This window comes from Musa acuminata, chromosome BXJ2-1 (genome assembly GCF_036884655.1).
Source record: "Musa acuminata AAA Group cultivar baxijiao chromosome BXJ2-1, Cavendish_Baxijiao_AAA, whole genome shotgun sequence".
Lineage (NCBI taxonomy): Eukaryota > Viridiplantae > Streptophyta > Magnoliopsida > Zingiberales > Musaceae > Musa > Musa acuminata.
In genome coordinates, this window is record NC_088338.1 from 6399004 (window position 1) to 6419324 (window position 20321).

Here is a 20321-nt window from a genome sequence, read left to right on the forward strand (position 1 = left end):
AAATCAATCATTCTCCAGAAAGAAAGACATGAAGAACATATATTTTCTTCTTTATTATTATAGATTAACTAATTAGCCTTGATATGATTATATTTTCTTCTTTATTATTATTTTTCCATATATTTGAGGCCTGATATGATTATTATGTTTCTACTTTATTATTATTTTTCTTATATTTGAGGCCTATAAAAAAAATTATCATAACATGAGAATCAACGACTTCTTTTTCCACATCTTTTGGGAGTCCAGAATGAATCTAGTAAAAAAAAATTGTTCGTTATTTGTACAAGTAGATATAACCACAGCCATAGGTTCTTGATTTGGTCATCCTTGAGAAACCCTAATTTCTTGACGATGAATAATATATGAAGAGAGAAAAGAAGATATACATGTACACATTTATATACATCTATTGTTTTATTTTTATTGAAGCTCACATCATTCACATTCCAAACTAGTTGCAAAAAACAAGATAGCCATAGTGTTCTAATCATTGAAGGTTAGCCACATGTATAAATTAAAATATCCCCCATTAAAATGTACTATCAAGAAGTGGAACCATACTCACAGCTCAAATGTAGGATCGTGGCTCCTGCTGCGAAAAACCGAGCAATGGCAAGAAACTAGAGTAGTGCAAGGCCTCGGCAAACATCAACCAATTACTTGCCCGGTCGCATACTACGATTTGTGGGGACATAGCCTAACTGCAAAATTCTAGCGTAAACAGGCATAAACATTAGAGAACAACAAACAACACCACATATAAACTTGCAGCCATCGAAGGATATCTATCTGTTGCCAAGGCACAAAAAAGTCAATCCTGAAACACAATTTGTAGAAGTTGATCCTGCAGTTCAACTTGCCTCAATGGAAAAAGAAAAGAAAAACAAACGGCACATCTTAAAAGTGATCAACATTAACAGGATAATAAAAGCTGATGAAAATTGTTACGACAAGGATAGATAGCTTCAGAAGCAACACCAATGCCATTAAAAACACAAGCAAATACATTCCATCTAGATGAGAAGTCATTCTTTCAAACAAACAAAAGCAACAATCGCTGGATGCACCACGTTTATCACTGTCCGTGCCATCTAGTTATACAGCAAACATTAGACAACTGTTTGCTCACAACATTAGACCACAGTTCTAAATACATCGCAAAGATCACCAAAACTAATTCCACATCTACAATCACTAGGCTTCTCAAAAGGAAGCATCACTAGCATTCTGAAAAGATTCATAGGATCACATCCTCAATTTGGTAGTTATTTAGCTAATTTGGTAAATAACAAAGCTTCATCGAGTGAACTACATATCAAATGCCTCCTCATGTTTCATTCGCAGGCTGTACTTGTCGATGTAACCACTGGTATTCTGTAAAATCACCAACTTCTATATAACTCCTCTTTCGGCACACCCCCGATTACATTTATAGACATGTGCTGGAACTTGGAACAGCAGTCTAAGTGCACATATTCAAGCAACAAAACAGTTTAGGCAATGCAGGAAAAACAAACTATTCCATGGTTAGCTTAACAAGAGACTCATTTCCTGGCCAACTTGATAGCTACCTGTGATCAACCTATCTTGCAAGACTAAGTGCCAGCAGAAACAGATGTTTTATGTTTGTCCATCTCCGACAGTGTAAGTTGGGTTCTGCTCTCTAACCAAACTACCTTGTCGGTAAGTTATCGTTGTGCACCATTTAACCACAACATACGAGGTTGATGAGACAAGAAATTGTCTAGATCATACAACTGTATTTAGGAAAATAAGTTTGTCTCATGAGTGATTTAAGGCAAAAGCATGAGAAAATATAGCAGCTCAACGAAAGCATTTTATGGACAAGAAGATGGACCATGTCACAGGAATAACTGACATAAAAGGACCCAAACCTGTATCCTTATAAAACCATATAAAGCAATCACATGCACCACCAACGTGTGTTCCAACACTTCTAACCTCGATGATTAGGTTCTATTCAAGGTTCCCTGCTAGCTCAATTCATAACCTCATGTCAGGCACCCATTTCTAACCCCAATGATTGATATTGGCAATTTCTTGATCTACCTGCAAATTGGTTAAGATTACTCCCACATTGATCAGAATGTTGGAAAATCAAAAGCCTCAACGAACCAAGACGACTCTTTTCATCAAGGTGCCTTCCACAAAGAATTTAACACCTCATGCACCACTAGGCCTGACTTGGTAATGGACCTCATCAGATGGTGGTTCATGCAAGTTCGAGATGCATTTGGCTCCCCAAATGGGAGCTCCATTGAGATGACATTTGGTCTCACTTTTGGTTAGAATTGGAGAACCAAGACCTCAAAAAAGAAAATGTATCCACTAATCTCCTCCTCTTGAGACACTTTCTTGAGATCCACATCCAATGACAAAACCCTATTAAGGCTGACCCAAAGTGGACAATATCTCACAAGCCACTAAGACCAAATTAGTGATGTCCAGATGATGGACCTCATCAAGCCATAATCAACTAAAATCAATCAAAACTCAACCAACACTAACTAATTTTGGCCAACTCTAGGCGCCATACATCAAAAGAAGATACGGGTGGAAAGAAAAGAAATCAAAGTGGAAGAAAGGCAAAACAGAACCATACTACTATCATAGTGAGACAAACAGATGTTGCTTCAACTCGGTAAACTATTTGTTACACTACAATATTCATGATCCATTGCAGATAAAAGAGAAAGTGCACTGGGAGAGGAATCAGTACAAAAAAGCAACCCAATAGCATCTTATGAAAAGTGTTATGTCATAACAAAGAAGGGAAATTTCACAAGTTTCACTTATAATTTCATGAACTTCTTCTTCGAAGAAAGTTTTCTTTGTTTAACTTTATATTATCTAGATAACTTTATATTATCTAGCACTTTGGACCTCTTAAAAAAAAAAAGATGTGTCATTTCTGTACAGTTAGTTTTGTTCTTGTCCCTTTGCAGTATCTGATACTTCACCTGCATGGAAATTCATTGCTGTGGATAAACATTTTCTTTCTTAGTGATTTTATAATAAATATATAATAACTATTTTCTAATGATTCTCTTTTACTTTTAAGTACATTTTAATTTCATATATTCTTAAAAGGTTGTGCATTAGATGTATAAGAATTTTTCATCATTAAATGTAATATTATTTTTCATGATATCGTGCTAATTCTATATTTTTATACTTCAATTTTAAATTATTTTTTCATTTAAGTTTAATCTCATTGATCCAATCTGATCAATCTTACAAATTATGGTTTGTATTGATCCTAGCTAATTTTTGATAGGGTTTATGTTGATACTTCGCCTATCAAAAGGAATCAGTTTATGGAATATGTCCTCTTTGGGATATGAGATAGAAGGTAACTAAATATGGTTTGTGCAAACACTGGAATTAAGCACTGAATCCTCAACAAGGGAGAACAAAAGCAAGGATCTTACATCCAGTTCCAGGGTTTACACATCAAGTCTCAAACCGCATTGGGTACCTGAGAAGACCATGCATTTCATATCACCATAAAACACTAATATCCATAATTCAAAAGAATTATTACTCTTGAAAGATTCACACAAACCCACACAGATGTATATACATGCATAATTCATGAAAAAACTGTAAACTTAGTGATCCGTCCAGATGCTACCACGAAAATCTAAACGGAATCAGAAATGAAGTTACCACTGTGCCACACATCCGGAACAATATTTCCCAACATATGCGTATGTCACTGATTAGATGATAAAATTGAAGATGAACTCCAATCATATATCAGATGAAAAAGTTTACATGACCATATAATAACCCGTCAAGTCGCCAATATCAAGTATCAAGCAGAAGGTTGGCGTTCGAAGTACCCTAAAAGTAATCGTAATTTAGTCCATGGCCTGTAATCGCCTTTTAACACAAACAAGCAAGCTTAGGCGGGCAGTGAAATTGGAACACGGCTTTATAACTATGCCAGTTACGACTATTATAATAATTATTTTAACGAACTGGACACTGAAGATGGATTATCTAAGCGTCTCGTCACAGAAGCCTCCTGTATTGACAGAACCTACAAGAAAACGACCGGAAAATAATAATTGAGTTCAGGTTTAGATCGCAACAAAACAACGCTTTTCTTGAGCACATCTTGCGGATATAGTAAAACTTAGATTTCGCATGTCACCTGGAAAAGGAAATCCCATTATCAATGTTGCCTACCACGAGGCCCACCAAATGACCTCGGACCAGGAAAGCGAGCGAACTGCAGCCTCAAGTTGGCTGATTTTCGATCATTTTCGTCAAATCTATAACCTGCAAAATCGAGCCGTGACTACTTTACGCTGTGGACGGGGCTATACGTTAACGGAAGATAAACGGATTGCCGTAGAATGGAAAATTACAGGGTAACACTAGAAAGAATGTGATTGCAGGTGCATAACCAATGAAGACAAAACATAGGCACTAATGCATCGTAAGTTCTTCAACATCTGCCGACCCTCAAGGCTGTTTCTTCACTAACAATCAGTTGGACAATATCTTACAAACTACTTTTGAAAGCCTCTTCCAGTTTTACCCAAAATCTGAAACTATCATATTTCCTTCTGTTTGTCGAAAGATATGAGAGGCAAGTGCTGTCAGCCTCAGTTCAAAATGAACAACCAATTAATGACAGTTTCATAGTTTCAACTCCAATGTATTAGCTTAAAACATACTCTGACATACTGAACCTGACGACGCATGTTACAAGCTAGTAGAAAAGGATGGTCCATTGCACAAGGCAGCCACATTGTCACCTAAATGACAGAGGAGAAACCTTTTAACTTAAAGCATACTCTAACAAGCTCGACATGACAGTGCATTAAGCACTTTTATTAACTAGTAGAAAAGGATGGTTGAACAAGGCAGCCAACATTGTCACCTAAATGATAGAGGAGCAACCTTACCATGATGTCAACCCTCACTGACTGAACCTTTAGCTTTGGTTATTAGAAAATCAAACATGTCAGAAAACAAAGTAATGAGAAGTTTAATTCTATCATGCAATGAAGGCTCCTCTCTGTCCCAAGAAAAATAAAAAGGCAAAACTGAGAGACGATGAGTAGAAACAAGTGTAATAAAATCAACCCATCTAAATGAAAGAATTTCTAGTGGTCATCGAGCCTACACCAAAAATTGCATTAATCACCCAGCATCAACAAAGGTGTTTGCTTGCAATTGCAAGGTGTAACTAACAATTCAAAATAATGATCACTATAATGATCTGGACACTCACAATTGTGAAATATATATAATTTATGGTCAAAAAAGATGATAATAGCTTTAATCTACTCCAGAAAAGGAATGACAGCTGTTATTCAATTCCAGTATCTGTTGACCACATTCCCTGATCTTTGTGTGATAGAGGGAAATGAGTCGGCAATCTAGCATATATAACAGTCATGTCAAGTTACTAACTGCACACACAGGTTAAAATGTCATCTTCTTTACAGCCACATCAGATCAAAAGTTCCTCACAGATAAGTTGATAAATAAAAGAACAATTAGCTTCGGGCACCACAAGCAGTCAGGATGTTTTGTGCCAATCCTACATATTTAAGGCCATTGTGTTGCACTTACTGCAACTGAAACACCAAAAGATCAATAGATATGAGAACATTTTCTCCTCCTTGTGCAATCTAGAAAATACTTAAACCATAAAGTAGACAGGTCAATGAAATACTAGACAGAATTGACCAACCAAACAGGAAAGGGGGGCCTTGAAGCAACAGTGTACTGAAAAACAGTACCTCATGCAACACTGCAGAAGACCATAGCAGTAATACAATATAATAAACTGGGAAGAGTAAGAAAGACAAGAAATCAAGCATGGTTGTAATCGAACCAAGCAAGTTATCAAAGTATTAAGCATGTATTTGTCACCTTGCAGAGCTTCCAGTGCAATTGCAGCTTGTGCTGCAGTAGTGAAATCAACAAAGCACAAGATAATTGGATCGCCTCTGGGCTGCAATAACATTGAACAAAAAGAATTGAGGCTTCTCATGCTTGATGTGAATAACAAAGACTCAACTCCCCAATGAGAAGTTAGAGACATACCTGTCTGGATTCCTTGTTCACAAGTCTCACCTCTTCAAACCCTACAAAAGGACGGAAAATGTCTGCAAAGGGAAGTGAAGGAGTAGCACAAACCTGAAACATGATAGCATACAAGACAGAATTAGCCAAAAGGATACGAGAGACTTCCCGGCGTGTACAGTCAGCAGGGAGGCCTTCCACAAATAGTGTATTTGAGGCATCTGGAGGAAGGAGAGGTTCAGGCCTTCTGCCACCCTGACCATCCAAGGCCCCAATGGTCATCATTCGTCGGTCATCAACAGGTTGACTACTAATTCCTCCACCCACAGGCCTAACAGGCTGTCCTGCAGGATAAGAAGAAATCTGGAGGAAAATTTCAAGTTAGCCTCCAATAAAATGGTAACACATGAATAAAAAAAGATCACATCCATTAAAATTACCCCATCGCGTAAGTAGCGATCATATGAAGCCCCAAGTGATTCAGTATCTCTGATTGCATGATTCACAGTTCTTTCATCCTCAAGCACGTAATAACCAAGCATGTCCGAACCACTAGGTACATCTTTAAGTCAAATAAAATCAGTCCATAAGAACATTAAATATCAATTATAATAGTAATAGCTCTATAACACTCAAGGTGCAAATTGCACTAGTAGAACAAATGTCAAGTACAACTCTTTACGTTAGGTAAGATTACATGATATTCATTCTTGTTCATTATGATTGCAAATTTGTAAAGAACAAAAATGATGCCTACATGTTAAAAGTTCATCTGGTGGAGCAAAAGAACCATGCTTAAGTGACACTGTTTTTTCATTGCCTTTTAGCTGCCAGAATTTGGGGTCTGTTGAGCACAATCTAGGGGTTAAGCTTGAACTGCCAATTTCTGATAAAAAGGGGGCCTAGATGGGTGACCCATTTAGAAGCCCTTATGCTTCTGCTTCTATAGTTAAAGCTATTATTCTTACATGCCTTTGGCTAATTTGGAAAGATAGAACAAATAGAATCTTCAATGGAGCTAACCATACTCCTAATATTATTGTGCATAAAGCTTTTACTTATACTCGAATGAAGCTCCATATACCCCAACTCTGAAGGCACCCATGAGCTAAGCCAACTCTCTGTTAGTTGGGAAAAACCATGGCTGGTTTAAGCTTTAACTGTTATGGTTCTTGAGATCACCACTAGGATGGAGGTCTAGGATTCACAATTAACAATGATGAAGATAACTGCATAGTTTCTGGATGTAGGTACTTCGTTGAATGGGGGCACTCTTTACTGTGAGGCTGCCGTTGTATACTATGGACTTAAGCATGCTCTACAGGAAGGAATTCAACTTATTATGGTGGAATCAGATTCTAAATTTTGGTGGACATTTTGAACAGAAAAATATACCCGTCCATGGTCTATTCTAAATGTAACCAAAATTTGTCTGTTTGCTTCAAAATTTTGTAGCATTGTCTATAAAGATGTTTATAGGAAAGGTAACAGAACTGCAAATTGGGTAGCTTGCCAAAACCAACAAGCTTGATGCCTGTTGGTGAGTGTCATAGCCATCAGTGCGTACTTAGTCTGCTGATTAAATCTGATCTTTTGGGGACTATATGAACTCATTTTTGTAATACATAGTGTTTCTTCTCCTGGAAAAAAGTGACATTTTATTTATTTATTTTTTTGGTGTCATGAAATTAACATCAGTGCTTAATGTGCATAATTCCAAACAACTTTACTTAGAAAACAGATCTGTAGACAGAAATCTCTATGGTATATACCAAAAAATCAAAGAAGATCCTGCACAATAAAAAATGAACCAATGGACAGCCCAGTAATGAATTTGCTGGATTCCCTTTTCTGGAAAATTTTGTTTCAGCGCAAAGTGATTAGATTTAGTTTGTCACCTCGGTAGTCGGAAATTTGAATAACCAATACCAGAAAGAACCTAAGCAAGTAGGAAATCAAGCAATTTGCGTTCGACTACAACGGGCAAATTGTGCAGTGAAAAATTGCATTCGTCTCCTTATGCTGACCAACAGGAAGCAATTCAACCTCGTACCAAACCCTAACCACAAAATTACTTCGGTACAGGTGTACGTGCTAACTTGTTAATTTTCCAAAATGCTCCCTGAGCCATAAGAAACAACGCAAGATAGTAACTAAATATGGCATCTGCTCACAGCAACACATTTCTACAAATCAAGAAATCTCAAACCCTAGTTTCAATGACCACGGCGACCTCACGAATCATAGCCGAGGATGACCCTAACACAGCACACCAGGATTGATCTACTTCGATGTGCCTAAATTACCAACAGACGAGTCCTAATGAGGGCAAGCAAACGGAACCCTAACCGATCGCATACGTAGCATAGGTAAAACATCAAAAGAAGACAAATCGAAAGAAAAGATAAGAAAAGAGGAGCGCCAGGAGAAGAGACTCACCGTGGTAGTCCAGACGCGGCCGCTTAAGGGTGGCGGCTGGGGGAGCCATGGCCGCTGCGACCGCCTGCTGGCGCGCGTCGCCGTACCTCCAGTATGCGTCGGCCATCGTCGCGGAGGCGGCGGATGAGAGGAGGCGACAAGCCTAGGGTTCGCCCAAGGGAGGCAGAAAGGCGGTAGCTCGGACTGAGACGACGGAGGCGTGCGCTCCAAGAACACCACGGATTCTCGTTATTTACTGTGAGCCCCACTTATATAGGAGTAGGGTTTGACCGCATACAATATTGCGTGGTGCGGGCCGCATAGCTTTTAAGATGGCGAACCCTCGCCCACCGCGAGCTCGCACCCCCATCCTAGAAGAGGATGCCTGCCAGAGCCGACGGGGAGTGCTTATGACATGTTCGATCCCAAACCCTACACTTGAGCCCACCATCTTTCACCCCGACCTAATAAGCGGATGCCCGCCTTTAACCGGAGCTGATGGGGAGTGCACATCAGGTGTTCGACCCCAAACACGGCGTTCCAGCCCACCATCTTGCACCCCGACTGTCCTCCTTCATCCGCAGATGATGGGGCATGCAGATCACCTGTTCGACCCCAAACCCCAGCGATTTCAGTTCCCCTCTTGTAATGGCAAATTCTTATCATATGTTTAAGATCTTTGCCAATCAAACTACTTGTTTGTCACATTCAAAAAAATGATGGGTTGAATCTCAAAATCTAATTATAATATTGTTAATGTGTTTTTCAACTAAATTTATATTATTATGCACAAACCATTAGTGTAGCGATTTTTTTAATTTTTTTTTAAATTTTAATTCACAATCATGATTTTTTATGACAATAATAATAAGATTCTTAGATTAGATCTTGTCTTTGCTACTTTGACGAAATGTATATACATATGTATTATGGTAAATTTTGGTTGTCAATCCGATACGATGAAATTGATCCAATCTAAATCTAATTAAAAAAAAAAACATAGGGATGTGATTCGAGAGTCATGACTCAATCCAGTAATTTTTTTTCTCAAAATCAAAAAAAGGTATGCATCTTTTTTCTCATACTGTTCCTTATAAAACAAAACTATTCTTATCCTACATAGATGCGTTATATGTATGAGAAGTTGTTGCCTCATTGATTGAGTCGAGTATTTCGGAAGCTTTTTGTCCTAGATGGATGCATCACACGTGAAGGAATGTCTTGATCATATTAATCGCATTAGGCGTTTTGAGACTCATATTTTGAACAAATATAATACAGATAGTAAAAATTCTTTTGTCTAATTAGTTGCACATCAAGTGTTCAGATACTTATGTCTTAGATGGATACATCATGCATGATGAGATGTTTTGTACAATTATGATAGCTTTAATGTTTATGTTCTAGTCATATGTAATATGCATGCGAGATATCAAATAATTATGCTAGGGAGATTCATTGCATAGTTAAAGGTGAATCAAACGTTCAAAGCTAGGGACGTTTTCGGCTTCAAAACTTCGTCGGTTGAGAAGGAGAAAGACGAGAGCCAAAGATGGCTCGTCCCAAGTAGATGGTTCGTAAGTCCATATGGGAGGGAAGGCTCCTAAGAAGCCTCGTCGCTATCACCCTAGGACTTGGAAGTATCAAAAGAGCACACAACTTCTCTTGCAATGCGGCTCGCATTGCAAGAGGCTGGGGGTTGTTTGAGGACGTACATTTGTGTGATATCCATGCCGATAGACGTTGGGTCAGCTCAGAGAATCTATGGGGAAATTGCTTGAGATGGCTGCTATCTTTGGTAGCTTAGGATCCTCTATTGCTACAGTAACATGTCTATCTATTTATTTATGGGATTAAAGTCCATTTTAGCCCCTATGATATTAGTCATAGATTACTTAAGTCCTTATGATTTACTTAACCCATACATTTTAAAAAACGTGACATATAGATCCCTCCTGTCAAGTCTGAGTTAATAGTTATTAGAGTCTACTTACGTGACATATTGACTCATAATAAACTATTAATATAATAACAAGTATAATTTAAGTTTAAAAAAATGTTAAGATATATTTTAGTACATATGATTTTGGTCATGGACCACTTAAGCCCTTATGATTTATTCATGTCTAAAATAACTCATATATTTTAAAAAACATAGTATATAAGCTCATCTCATCAAGTCTGAATTAACAGACATTAGAATATGCTTATATAATATGCTCGCTTATAATAAACCATTAATACAATGACGTATGTAATTTAAGTTTTAAAAAAATTTGAGACATCCATCAATGGCGGGAGGAGATATCATCGGGGAAGTTGTTAGTATAGGTGCCTTATAAGACAATCACGTGAGTGATGGCACCTACGATATGCTGCAACAATCTCTTTGCTTATTATTACTGATATTTTATCACATATTATATGAATGTATATTGTAATGTCCTTGGATCTTTGCAATGGGAATCGGATTGTGATAAGATCACGATATTGAAATTGATTCACCTTTAAACACATACATTAAATCATCTCAGTCATAGGTTACTCGAGAAGGATATCGAGATAATCGGATAGACCAATGCACTGTATACTCATCCATATAATGAAGGCGACTAGTCTCATAATCGCTCGTGTGAAGATACTAAAGGTATAGTGCAGGTGCTCATTGGAGAATGAGTTCACTAATTGATCCACTTACAGAATAATGGATGGTTAATGATACTTAATGTCAGACAGTGATTCCGTAGTCCTAGTTGTATGTCTGACCCTTAAACTTGAGACACCAAAGATGTCTTGTATGAGTACTCCATTCTTTGATGTCGGACTTTCAGGTTTGAAAGTTCTAGATCTGCTATAACCGGTTCTCGGGAATGACAGCCAACCTTACGAAGGTAATTGAGTATCAACAGAAGATCATCACTCTCGGTATCATAAGAGGCATATATCATGTATGCTCACTTAAACAAAATCTCATACTAGGGTCATTCGGATTGAGAGAGAAAGAGTTCTCCGGGAGAATCCGATTAGAGCGAGACTCGGACAAGATTATGTATAAGCTTGACATTACCATGCCCAATATATAATCTCTAGGATATTAGATGGATAAGGGACTATAGATACATAGTAACCGAGGACAAACATGTTTGATCGATTAGATCCTGTGTATCGTTTGGGGACTATAGCATAATAGCCTAGTACGTCCATAGTCGATAAGTTGAGTAAATTATTATAGAGATAATAATTCACTGTGTTATAAGAAGTTCTGAGTTAGAATGAGTTCTGACAGGATCGACTCACAACCAACTCGATATTGGGCCTAAAGGGTCACACACATATAACAAATGGTAAAACGAGTAGAGGTGCAGATCTGAGATATCCGTGGAGCCCCTAGTTTGCATCCTATAGATAAGATCCAATAAGATTATGTAATTGGATAGAGATCCAATATCCAATAAGAATATGATTCATTAATGGGTTAAACTATATGCACCTTTATAAATAGGAGAAACCTCACAATTCATAGGCTAGAACTTCTAGGGGTCACCCCTCCTATTCTCCTCAACCCTCTCTCCTCCTCCTTGGCTTCGGAAGCCTTGTAGTGTGCATAGAGAGAGATATCCCATAGCGATTTGAGGTGCATCATCACTGCGCCTATCGTGTAGATCATCTCTAGAGAGAAGTATGCGAGTTCTCCTTCATCCTCTCCATTAGATATGGAAATTTCAAGGATATACAATCTCCCTAAATAATACTTCTCACATGATATGTGCGATTTTCGATTTTATGATTTTCTTGCGCACCAATCGTCGCACAACAACAAATTATTTAACTTTGGAAAATCTAGTTTTGTTTTTGTTTTTGTTTTCCGTTCCACATGAGATGTCGATCCGTGATTTTTAAGCAGAAGCGACCACCAGCAATAGCACCAAGCCGCTACTGCCTAGCAAGGCATCGTTCGCACGCAGCTTCTGTAGTGCTGACGATGAGCTTATGAGCTTTTAGTCTTGCCTCAAGTGGATGTGCGCCGATCAATCCGACGCTATGTACGTAGTGGTCTCGTAGTCTCTCTTCCTCCTCCTAGGCATCTTCATCCCCATCGCCTCCCATTTTCATCCTCTCTTACTCCCTCATCCACCACACCTACGACGTGGTGGTGGTTTAGTTTTCCCTCACTTCTGCCTCCAGCCTCTTTTACCTTTACCTCTCTGTCTTCATTTGTCATTACGGCCTCCATCGCTTCCTCTTCCTCAACAATATAGATCTTAATCATTTTTAAAATTTTAATTATATTTATTATTATATTTATAATTTATTGTGAGTCCACGTATACAAAGTCTAACGTCTGTTAACTCAGACTTGACGGGAGGGACTTATACACTATATTTTTGAAAATGTATAGATTATTTTAGGCATAAGTAAATCATAAAGGCTTAAGTGGTCAATGACAAAAACTACATGAGTTAAAATGGACCTTAATTATTTTTTAAATTTAAATTACATGTGTCATTATACTAATGATTCATTGTGAGTTAGCATGTCACATAGACTCTAATATTTGTTACATTAATCTTGACGGAAAGAATTTATATGTTATATTTTTTAAAATATAATAATTATTTTAGACATGAGTTAATCATAATAGTTTAAATGATCGATGATCATGATCATAAAACTTTATTCTAATATAACGACGAGTCTTTAAAAAATAAAAAAAAAAAGATTTTAGAAGGATACATAAGATATATTAGACTGTTTGCTCAGTCAAGATGATTTAACTGATTTGATTGAGTAGATTATGTGGTGAGTGTGGTGGATTAGAATTTTTACCCATGGAAGTGGACGATCGCATCATGTGTCGACCCAATTCCATTTTCGGCTTCAGTTCATAAATCTTGGGAATCGGATGATTTTGGAATCGATGATTCTGACTTCGATCTCGATTCCATTTTTTAATTTTTTTAAATTATATTTATAATACCAAAACTGAAATTACCCGAGCTTGGTTACGATTGGGTTTGGAACTATCGAATCGGTACGATTTCAGTTCGAATCAAACTGTGATCAAGGCTAATCATATGTATAGAGATATTTTCCTTAGTTTTGACATGTATATTTTGGACTTAAGGCATTGTACATGTGAGATGCTTTGTGCAATTATACCATCATGCTTTCTAATGCTTATGTCATAAAAGGATGTATTATGCACGAGAAGGTGCTTTATATAATTTAATATTATCAAGCACTTAATACTTATATTTTGAGTAAATCTATTATGTGCGAGAATATATGTTTAATATTATCAAGCACTTAATACTTTTATCTTGTATGAGAGATGTTGTCTGTTAAAATGTAAATTAGACACTTTGATGCTTATGAATTGAATGGATAATGTATAAACCCTGTTCGCTTAGTCGATAAATCTAACTCAAATAGAGTATGGATCAAACTTTTTCTAATCTAATAAAATAAAATAGATATATTTTTCATCAAAAATAAATTAAATAATTCGGGTTGATCGTCTTTCCCTTACTCTCGAGGATTCAAATTTAATTTATATTTTTTTTTTCTGATGCTACTAGTATTATTTTGCGACTATCATCAAATGTAAAACTTGATCACTTTAATAAGCGAATATTTCTTTTTAGATATAGTCAGTCAGTATTCAGTTGATCGAACTATGCTTACCATATCTCAATTTCCCAAAATGAGTCATTATATCAATATATTACTATTCCCTCGAAACAATCGACGTGTCAACTTTGACAACATTGAATCTAAAGATTATCTGTATCAAATCTCTAAAACTTCAGCACGTGACAGCTTCATGTGGTTCCAATTTCGTCATTATAATGACTCTACTGCTACTACTACTTATCATCTGCCATAAATGTGCTATGCGATAATCCATCTAATAAGTTAACTATTAATTAATATCAAATATTCTCTGTGTGCAGATCCCAACCCACCGAGCGCACAAGTGAGGGCCCACGTAAATATAACCGCCATACGGTGCCGTACCCGCATCCCATTCCGAATGACGACGATCCCCTCCAAGTCACATGTCACGACCAAAGCGATTTGAATGGACGAGATGCGAGCGCAGTGGCAGTCGACGGTTATGATGGACGCTTTGGAGGTTGCCGGTTCCTGTAGGAACTGGAAAAGATCCCCCTTGTCGTCACTTCACAGCTGGACGGAACCGCGCGAGAATGGTATGAACACAGAACAACATTATCTACTCCAATTGTGCTACCCGTATCTCGTACCGTTCTTGGATTGGATAGACATACATGGAACCCGCTATAGTGTCCGGACAATGGTTCACGAGTAGGAAATGAGTTTTGAAATGGAGTTAAACTTCCCCGCTCCACCTAGCAACTGATTCTGTCCGTTACTCCGCGAGTGCAATCATGTTTATCCTCTCTCACAGATGCCCATAAATCCCTCGGCCTTTCCCTCCCTCGATACGTGTGTCGCTCCTCCTCCTCGATCCCCTCTCCCATGGAGCAGAGTCAGCAGCGGCAAAGGAGCGTCCTCGTGACGGGAGGCGCTGGCTTCATCGGGACGCACACCGTGCTCCAGCTCCTCAAGGAGGGTTTCCTCGTCACGATCATCGACAACCTCGACAACTCTGTGCCTGATGCCGTCGACCGCGTCCGCCTCCTCGCGGGCCCCAAGCTCTCCCAGAACCTCCGCTTCTTCATCGTAATCTATCTTTTTCTGATTCCCCCGTATTGTTCCTGCTCCTCTCTATCCGCTGCTCGTGTTCTAATTTCGGTATAAACCCTGGTTTTGCGAACAGGGAGATCTGAGGAACAACGAAGACCTGGAGAAAGTTTTCTCCGACACCAAGTGGGGATCTTCTACTCTCTGCAGATTTGAAGCCCTACTTTCTTTATGCTGTTGTCTTTTACTATTATTACTGTACATGTTTCTTTCTTGATGATTCACGAATGGGGCTTCCAAGTGATTCCTGTTTCATTTACCGATGCGGAGTTTAGATGCAATCTATCTACAAGTACGTTGGTTTGTTGTGATGTAGTGGAAGGCAAGTAACAATCATGGTGAAGATAGATTTTGGGAAAGAAAAAGATGTGCACACAGATGCATGCATATACGAGGATAAGTTTGTAATCTGAACATCAAAATTAAGGCAGTTCATGTATCCGTAAGATACGAGGGATGTCAGAGGATTTGTGGCCTTGTCATCCCACATCTCCTCATATTACGAGGGACACCTCACAAGTGATTAGCAAATTTTCTTAAAGTTAGGCTTTTGAATTGATATACATGTAGAAGAAACTTGGTATGCTTGCATCTGCAATTCATGTTTTGGTGTATTTTCCATTTGAGCATTCTTACGTTTACTGTTATTACCAAGGTGCTGCTTGGTTATTTTGCATCACCATTTTAGCAGCTACTGGTTGCTTGCAAATCTCTTTTTGTTCTTGGCATAAATTATGACTGTTTCACAGATACGATGCGGTGATCCATTTTGCTGGGTTAAAGGCTGTTGGTGAGAGTGTGGCAAAGCCTAGCCTTTATTACAACAACAATTTGATCGGCACAATAAATTTGTATGAGCACATGGCGAAGTATGGTTGTAAAAAGGTTTGGTTCATCAACTTATTGGTGTTTTGGTTTCTTAGGCCGTTCTTCTTTTGCTTCGACTTGATTCCATCTTAATTTACCACCTCACTTCCAAGTGATATGCTTTATCATGTCATGTATGTGATAGAAAAACTTGTGAAAACTCGTGGCTTGGTTCTTGTATTCAAATTTTAAATTTCATTTTTTGGTTTTTAGGTATTAAGATTTGGCTTGTATAAATAAGTTTTGTGCTCTGTACTTTTACTAATTCAACTCTGTTCATATGTTGCATCCTTGATTTTTCATTGATGTAAGCTAAACTATTTTGTGCGACTAGGTGGTATTTTCATCGTCAGCTACTGTCTATGGTCAACCCGAAAAAATACCATGCGTTGAGGATTTTGAACCGAGAGCAATGAATCCATATGGTAGGACTAAGGTAAGTGGCAATTGTTTGGGAGCAGTACAATCTCATAACTAGTGTTCTAACAGTTCAATGTCCGAGACTTATGAATGTTAATTATTTGCTCCTGTCGATGGTTAAGCTTCTGACTTAGCATTACTATTTTGTGTCATAGCTTTTTCTTGAAGAGATAGCTCGTGATATTGAAAAGGCTGACCCAGAGTGGAGAATCATACTGTTGAGATATTTCAACCCTGTTGGTGCTCATGAGAGTGGCCAAATTGGTGAAGATCCCATTGGTATACCAAATAATCTAATGCCTTACATCCAGCAAGTTGCTGTAGGAAGGTTGCCTGAACTAAATGTATATGGTTACGATTATCCAACGAAAGACGGCAGTGCAGTAAGTGCATCTGTTTCTGGCATTATATTACATTACGGTTTTCAACTTATGTTCAGAGTAAAACAATACCCTCACTACCACTCAGCTTTGTTTTGTGTAGCATTTCTGGCAATGGCTATTATAATTATTACCAAAGATCATGTGTCTCGATGACAATGGCAACAATATCCGTATTATAGTTGCACACACATGTAGTTTATCAATCACAATTATTTTGACAGATCTGTGACATCTTATTTGAATAATTGTTATATGCACAATAGAAGAAGTCTTCTGTGAAATGGAAATAAATATCTGATGATCCCTACAAATCTGTCTTTCTTAAAACATCTAGTAAAGGTCATTGATGACTGCCAGTATCCTGATTTAGATAAGCGATACTTATATGACAGTTTGCATGCTGGCTTTTTCAAAAGCTTGTAGTGCAAAATTACTCAATGCCCCATGAGTTGTTTTTGGTATTTTTTTCTGAATGAGGTATTACTTTTAAAGACTAATATCTGTCAGTCAACAGGTCTTTCAAATATTATTATTTTATCGTTTTCTTAGTTAGGTTCATGAATATTAACACTAGCTATGATCAGACATGCTCTTTCCCCATGCAACACTAGTTGCAATATACAGAATTCTATTTCGAGAATTAATCTGGTTATTTATGCCTTACTTTACACTTATAGAAGTTCTTTTTAAGAAAACTAGAACTAGGCATGTTACATATTGAATTGAGACATCAACTTATCATCTTCCAACAGGTCTATGTGGTATGATCTGATATGTATGCTCCTAGTTTATGAATTTTTGGTAACTGCATACTTTTATTGTCATTGAATTCATCACTGTATATAATTTGCAATCATTTAACCTTTTTTGGGGCAAGAACTATTATTATCCATCGGCCATCAAATTCATTTCCCTAATGTAGCTATCATTTGTCTTTTTTGTGTCCTCTCCTCTATGCATTATTCAGCACTTGGTTTTCGAACGTTTGGTTAATATTTTTGTTGTTTCGGTTCATTGTTTGATATTGATACAAGGAGTTCTCTGAGAAACTTGAATTGATAGTTCTGTGAATGTTCTCCGTGACAGATTCGTGATTACATTCACGTCATGGATTTAGCTGACGGTCATATAGCGGCTCTTCAGAAGCTTTTTGCCACAGAGGATGTTGGCTGTGTTGCTTACAACCTGGGAACCGGATATGGCACATCTGTTCTTGAAATGGTTGCAGCATTTGAAAAGGCATCCGGAAAGGTTTGTTCTGGCATATTTTCCTGTGAATAATCAAGTAACACAACTGACCCTTCTGTTTACCATCTTCATAATTTTCAGAAAATACCTGTAAAGTTATGCCCTCGGAGATCAGGTGATGCGACTGCTGTCTTCGCATCGACAGAGCGAGCGAAAAAAGAACTAGGTTGGAGGTATGTGTGAATGATATCGCATTCAGGAGTTCTTGCGTGTTGCCTACCTACACTTCTGTCCTTACGGCGGAATGTATATTGTTCATGTTCCTACACAACTCATTGTGCAAGTGTTGCTTGCAGTGCCAAGTATGGCGTAGAAGAAATGTGCAGAGATCAATGGAAATGGGCGAGCAATAATCCTTATGGTTATCGACCACCCCAATCTTGAATTCTGAGACATCTGAAACTGTTAATTAGTAACTGTCAAGCTTTGGTGCGCTTATTTTTGTCTTTAGAGCCATTTGAGATGTTTAGTGCTAATAATTCAGGTGTTATCAGCTAATAAAAATGTGCACCGATAATGTAAAATGTTCTCCATTGTTAACGCAACTCATTCTCAGTTATACAATATGGACGAATCATTACTTCCGATTTGTTATTATTTGAGGTCCTTATTGCCTGTCTAAATTGCTATTATTTGGTTCATCACCTTGCACCGAGCGAACCCACCATCCGTTCGTCCACCCAAAAGCTTCGTTCGCGGTGATGGCACCTTCCCCATCGCCTCCGGCCGCGGAGAAGGCCGGCCAGACGACGGCGCGGTCGCTTCCTACGCCCTTCCAGATTAAAACGTACCAGGTGGTGGACGACGTGATCTCGTCCGACGATAGGGGTTTCGGTAGATCGTGCCGGATCGATGGGAGCTGGCCAATGATTACTTTGCGGCGCAGAGCTGATGCTTCAGGAAGCCGCGGCGATAGAGGAGGATGAAGAGATGGTGTCGGCGGAGGTGGCGGCGACCGCGCGACGCTCAAAAGAACACACTCAATTAAATGGGTTGGGCCAAACTTAGTTACTCCCAACCAAATCGACACCCAAAGACGTCATCGTTCGCAAGACACTGCAGTTCAAATTGCGATGTGTTTGTCTCGTTTCCATCGTACTATGTATATGTCAAGGCAAGTCGATCTAATCCGATTCTACATTTTAGTGTTTGTCCATCATAGAAGAAGACCAGCGACGTACAAGTCCTTCCAAATATATACATATAGTCAATCAAAAACACCCTCTTCTTTAATGAGAGTTGGCTTCTTGTTCGATCGCAGGAGTGGGAACGACAAAACTGCTGCTTTGATCCAATCCAAACAGAGGAGTCGAAGCGTTGAGGATGATGATTTCCGCTGTCAAAAAGTATGATCCAACCGTGATGGTCTTTCCCACGTCAGGTACGTACTTCTTGCATGGCTTTTGATGCATGGCATGTGAGAGGTGGGTGGGAAGCAGTCTCACGTGAAATCGCCACAGCAACGGTCACATGCCTCTCGTGCATGGAAAGCTCCTTTACGAAGATCCTTAGTAGTACAGACAGCATCATCGGAGGGTGCGATGATGAGTTTTGGGAATGACAAAGATCAACTCAGTCGGTGATGCGGCATTCGAGCTATCTATCATAGCTTTTGATTTGGGTGGAGGAGTTATGATCGTGCCGTGAAAGGTTGAGCGATCAGCACTGTTTCGATGCGTCGGGGGATCAAGAATGTGGCCTGCTTATATGACATGGATATGAACAGTGACGATAATTATTGCATTTTGAGTTGCCGGTGATGCGACAATTGAAGCGACCCTCATTGATTTTACTTTACCATAATGGCGCCGTGGATTGCTTTCTTCTTTTTTTACCTCCAAGCGTTGATGTTTGATTGGATGTCAAATTCTTTGTAATGCCAGTAAAGAAGCACAGCTATTCCCTTAATGTTGGTTTCAGAAATGCATTGAGATACGCAACAATCCATTCCATCGATTAAAGTTGGAGTGGTCCATGAGAAGCAAAGGTAGGGACGTGATCCATTAAAGTGTAGGCGAACTCTTCTCACAGACACTCCACGGCTGGATGTCTTATCCGTGCCATGGCAGCTGACCTCCCCACAGTGATCCAGGATAGAAGGCAACAAAGAACTCCTCGCCCGAGCAGACTACCATCGTGAACAGCATTAAATTGGAGCAGGGCTGCAGACCGCGGCATTAATGCGCT

At 38.6% G+C, this 20321-nt stretch overlaps 2 protein-coding genes across 8 annotated transcripts; one reads left to right on the forward strand and one right to left on the reverse strand.

Annotated features, from left to right (window-relative positions):
- Positions 1–374: 374 nt before the first annotated feature.
- LOC135584336 (RNA-binding protein 1-like) lies at positions 375–8747 on the reverse strand. 7 transcript variants are annotated; one of them, XM_065092770.1, is made up of 8 exons: positions 8512–8747; positions 6513–6634; positions 6231–6435; positions 6094–6155; positions 5920–6001; positions 5738–5797; positions 4184–4311; positions 3752–4069 (listed from the first exon to the last, which is right to left on the reverse strand). In XM_065092770.1, the coding sequence occupies exons 1-7, from the start codon at positions 8615–8617 to the stop codon at positions 4205–4207; spliced, it is 744 nt and encodes a 247-aa protein (XP_064948842.1). In that variant the 5' UTR covers positions 8618–8747; the 3' UTR covers positions 3752–4069; positions 4184–4204. The 7 variants fall into 7 exon arrangements, with proteins under 7 accessions (XP_064948849.1, XP_064948848.1, XP_064948847.1 ...); XM_065092771.1 differs by having other exon boundaries at positions 3752–4065; positions 4182–4311; XM_065092777.1 differs by lacking the exons at positions 3752–4069; positions 4184–4311; positions 5738–5797 and adding exons at positions 375–704; positions 3456–3502.
- Positions 8748–14970: 6223 nt separating this feature from the next.
- Positions 14971–18723, forward strand: LOC135598044 (bifunctional UDP-glucose 4-epimerase and UDP-xylose 4-epimerase 1-like). The gene is made up of 8 exons (XM_065091566.1): positions 14971–15195; positions 15293–15342; positions 15966–16101; positions 16418–16519; positions 16659–16886; positions 17973–18137; positions 18216–18307; positions 18431–18723. The coding sequence occupies exons 1-8, from the start codon at positions 14992–14994 to the stop codon at positions 18516–18518; spliced, it is 1065 nt and encodes a 354-aa protein (XP_064947638.1). The 5' UTR covers positions 14971–14991; the 3' UTR covers positions 18519–18723.
- Positions 18724–20321: the final 1598 nt, after the last annotated feature.

Excerpts from the sequence above, each read along its gene's own strand:
- LOC135584336 (XM_065092770.1), bottom strand. The coding sequence starts at position 8,617 with ATGGCCGACGCATACTGGAGGTACGGCGACGCGCGCCAGCAGGCGGTC. Across the intron at positions 6,436-6,512 it reads ATCGCTACTTACGCGATGGG|ATTTCTTCTTATCCTGCAGG; the intron begins GTAATTTTAATG and ends ATTTTCCTCCAG. Across the intron at positions 6,002-6,093 it reads TGAACAAGGAATCCAGACAG|CCCAGAGGCGATCCAATTAT; the intron begins GTATGTCTCTAA and ends ATGTTATTGCAG.
- LOC135598044 (XM_065091566.1), top strand. The coding sequence starts at position 14,992 with ATGGAGCAGAGTCAGCAGCGGCAAAGGAGCGTCCTCGTGACGGGAGGC. Across the intron at positions 16,102-16,417 it reads CGAAGTATGGTTGTAAAAAG|GTGGTATTTTCATCGTCAGC; the intron begins GTTTGGTTCATC and ends TTGTGCGACTAG. Across the intron at positions 16,520-16,658 it reads ATCCATATGGTAGGACTAAG|CTTTTTCTTGAAGAGATAGC; the intron begins GTAAGTGGCAAT and ends TTTGTGTCATAG.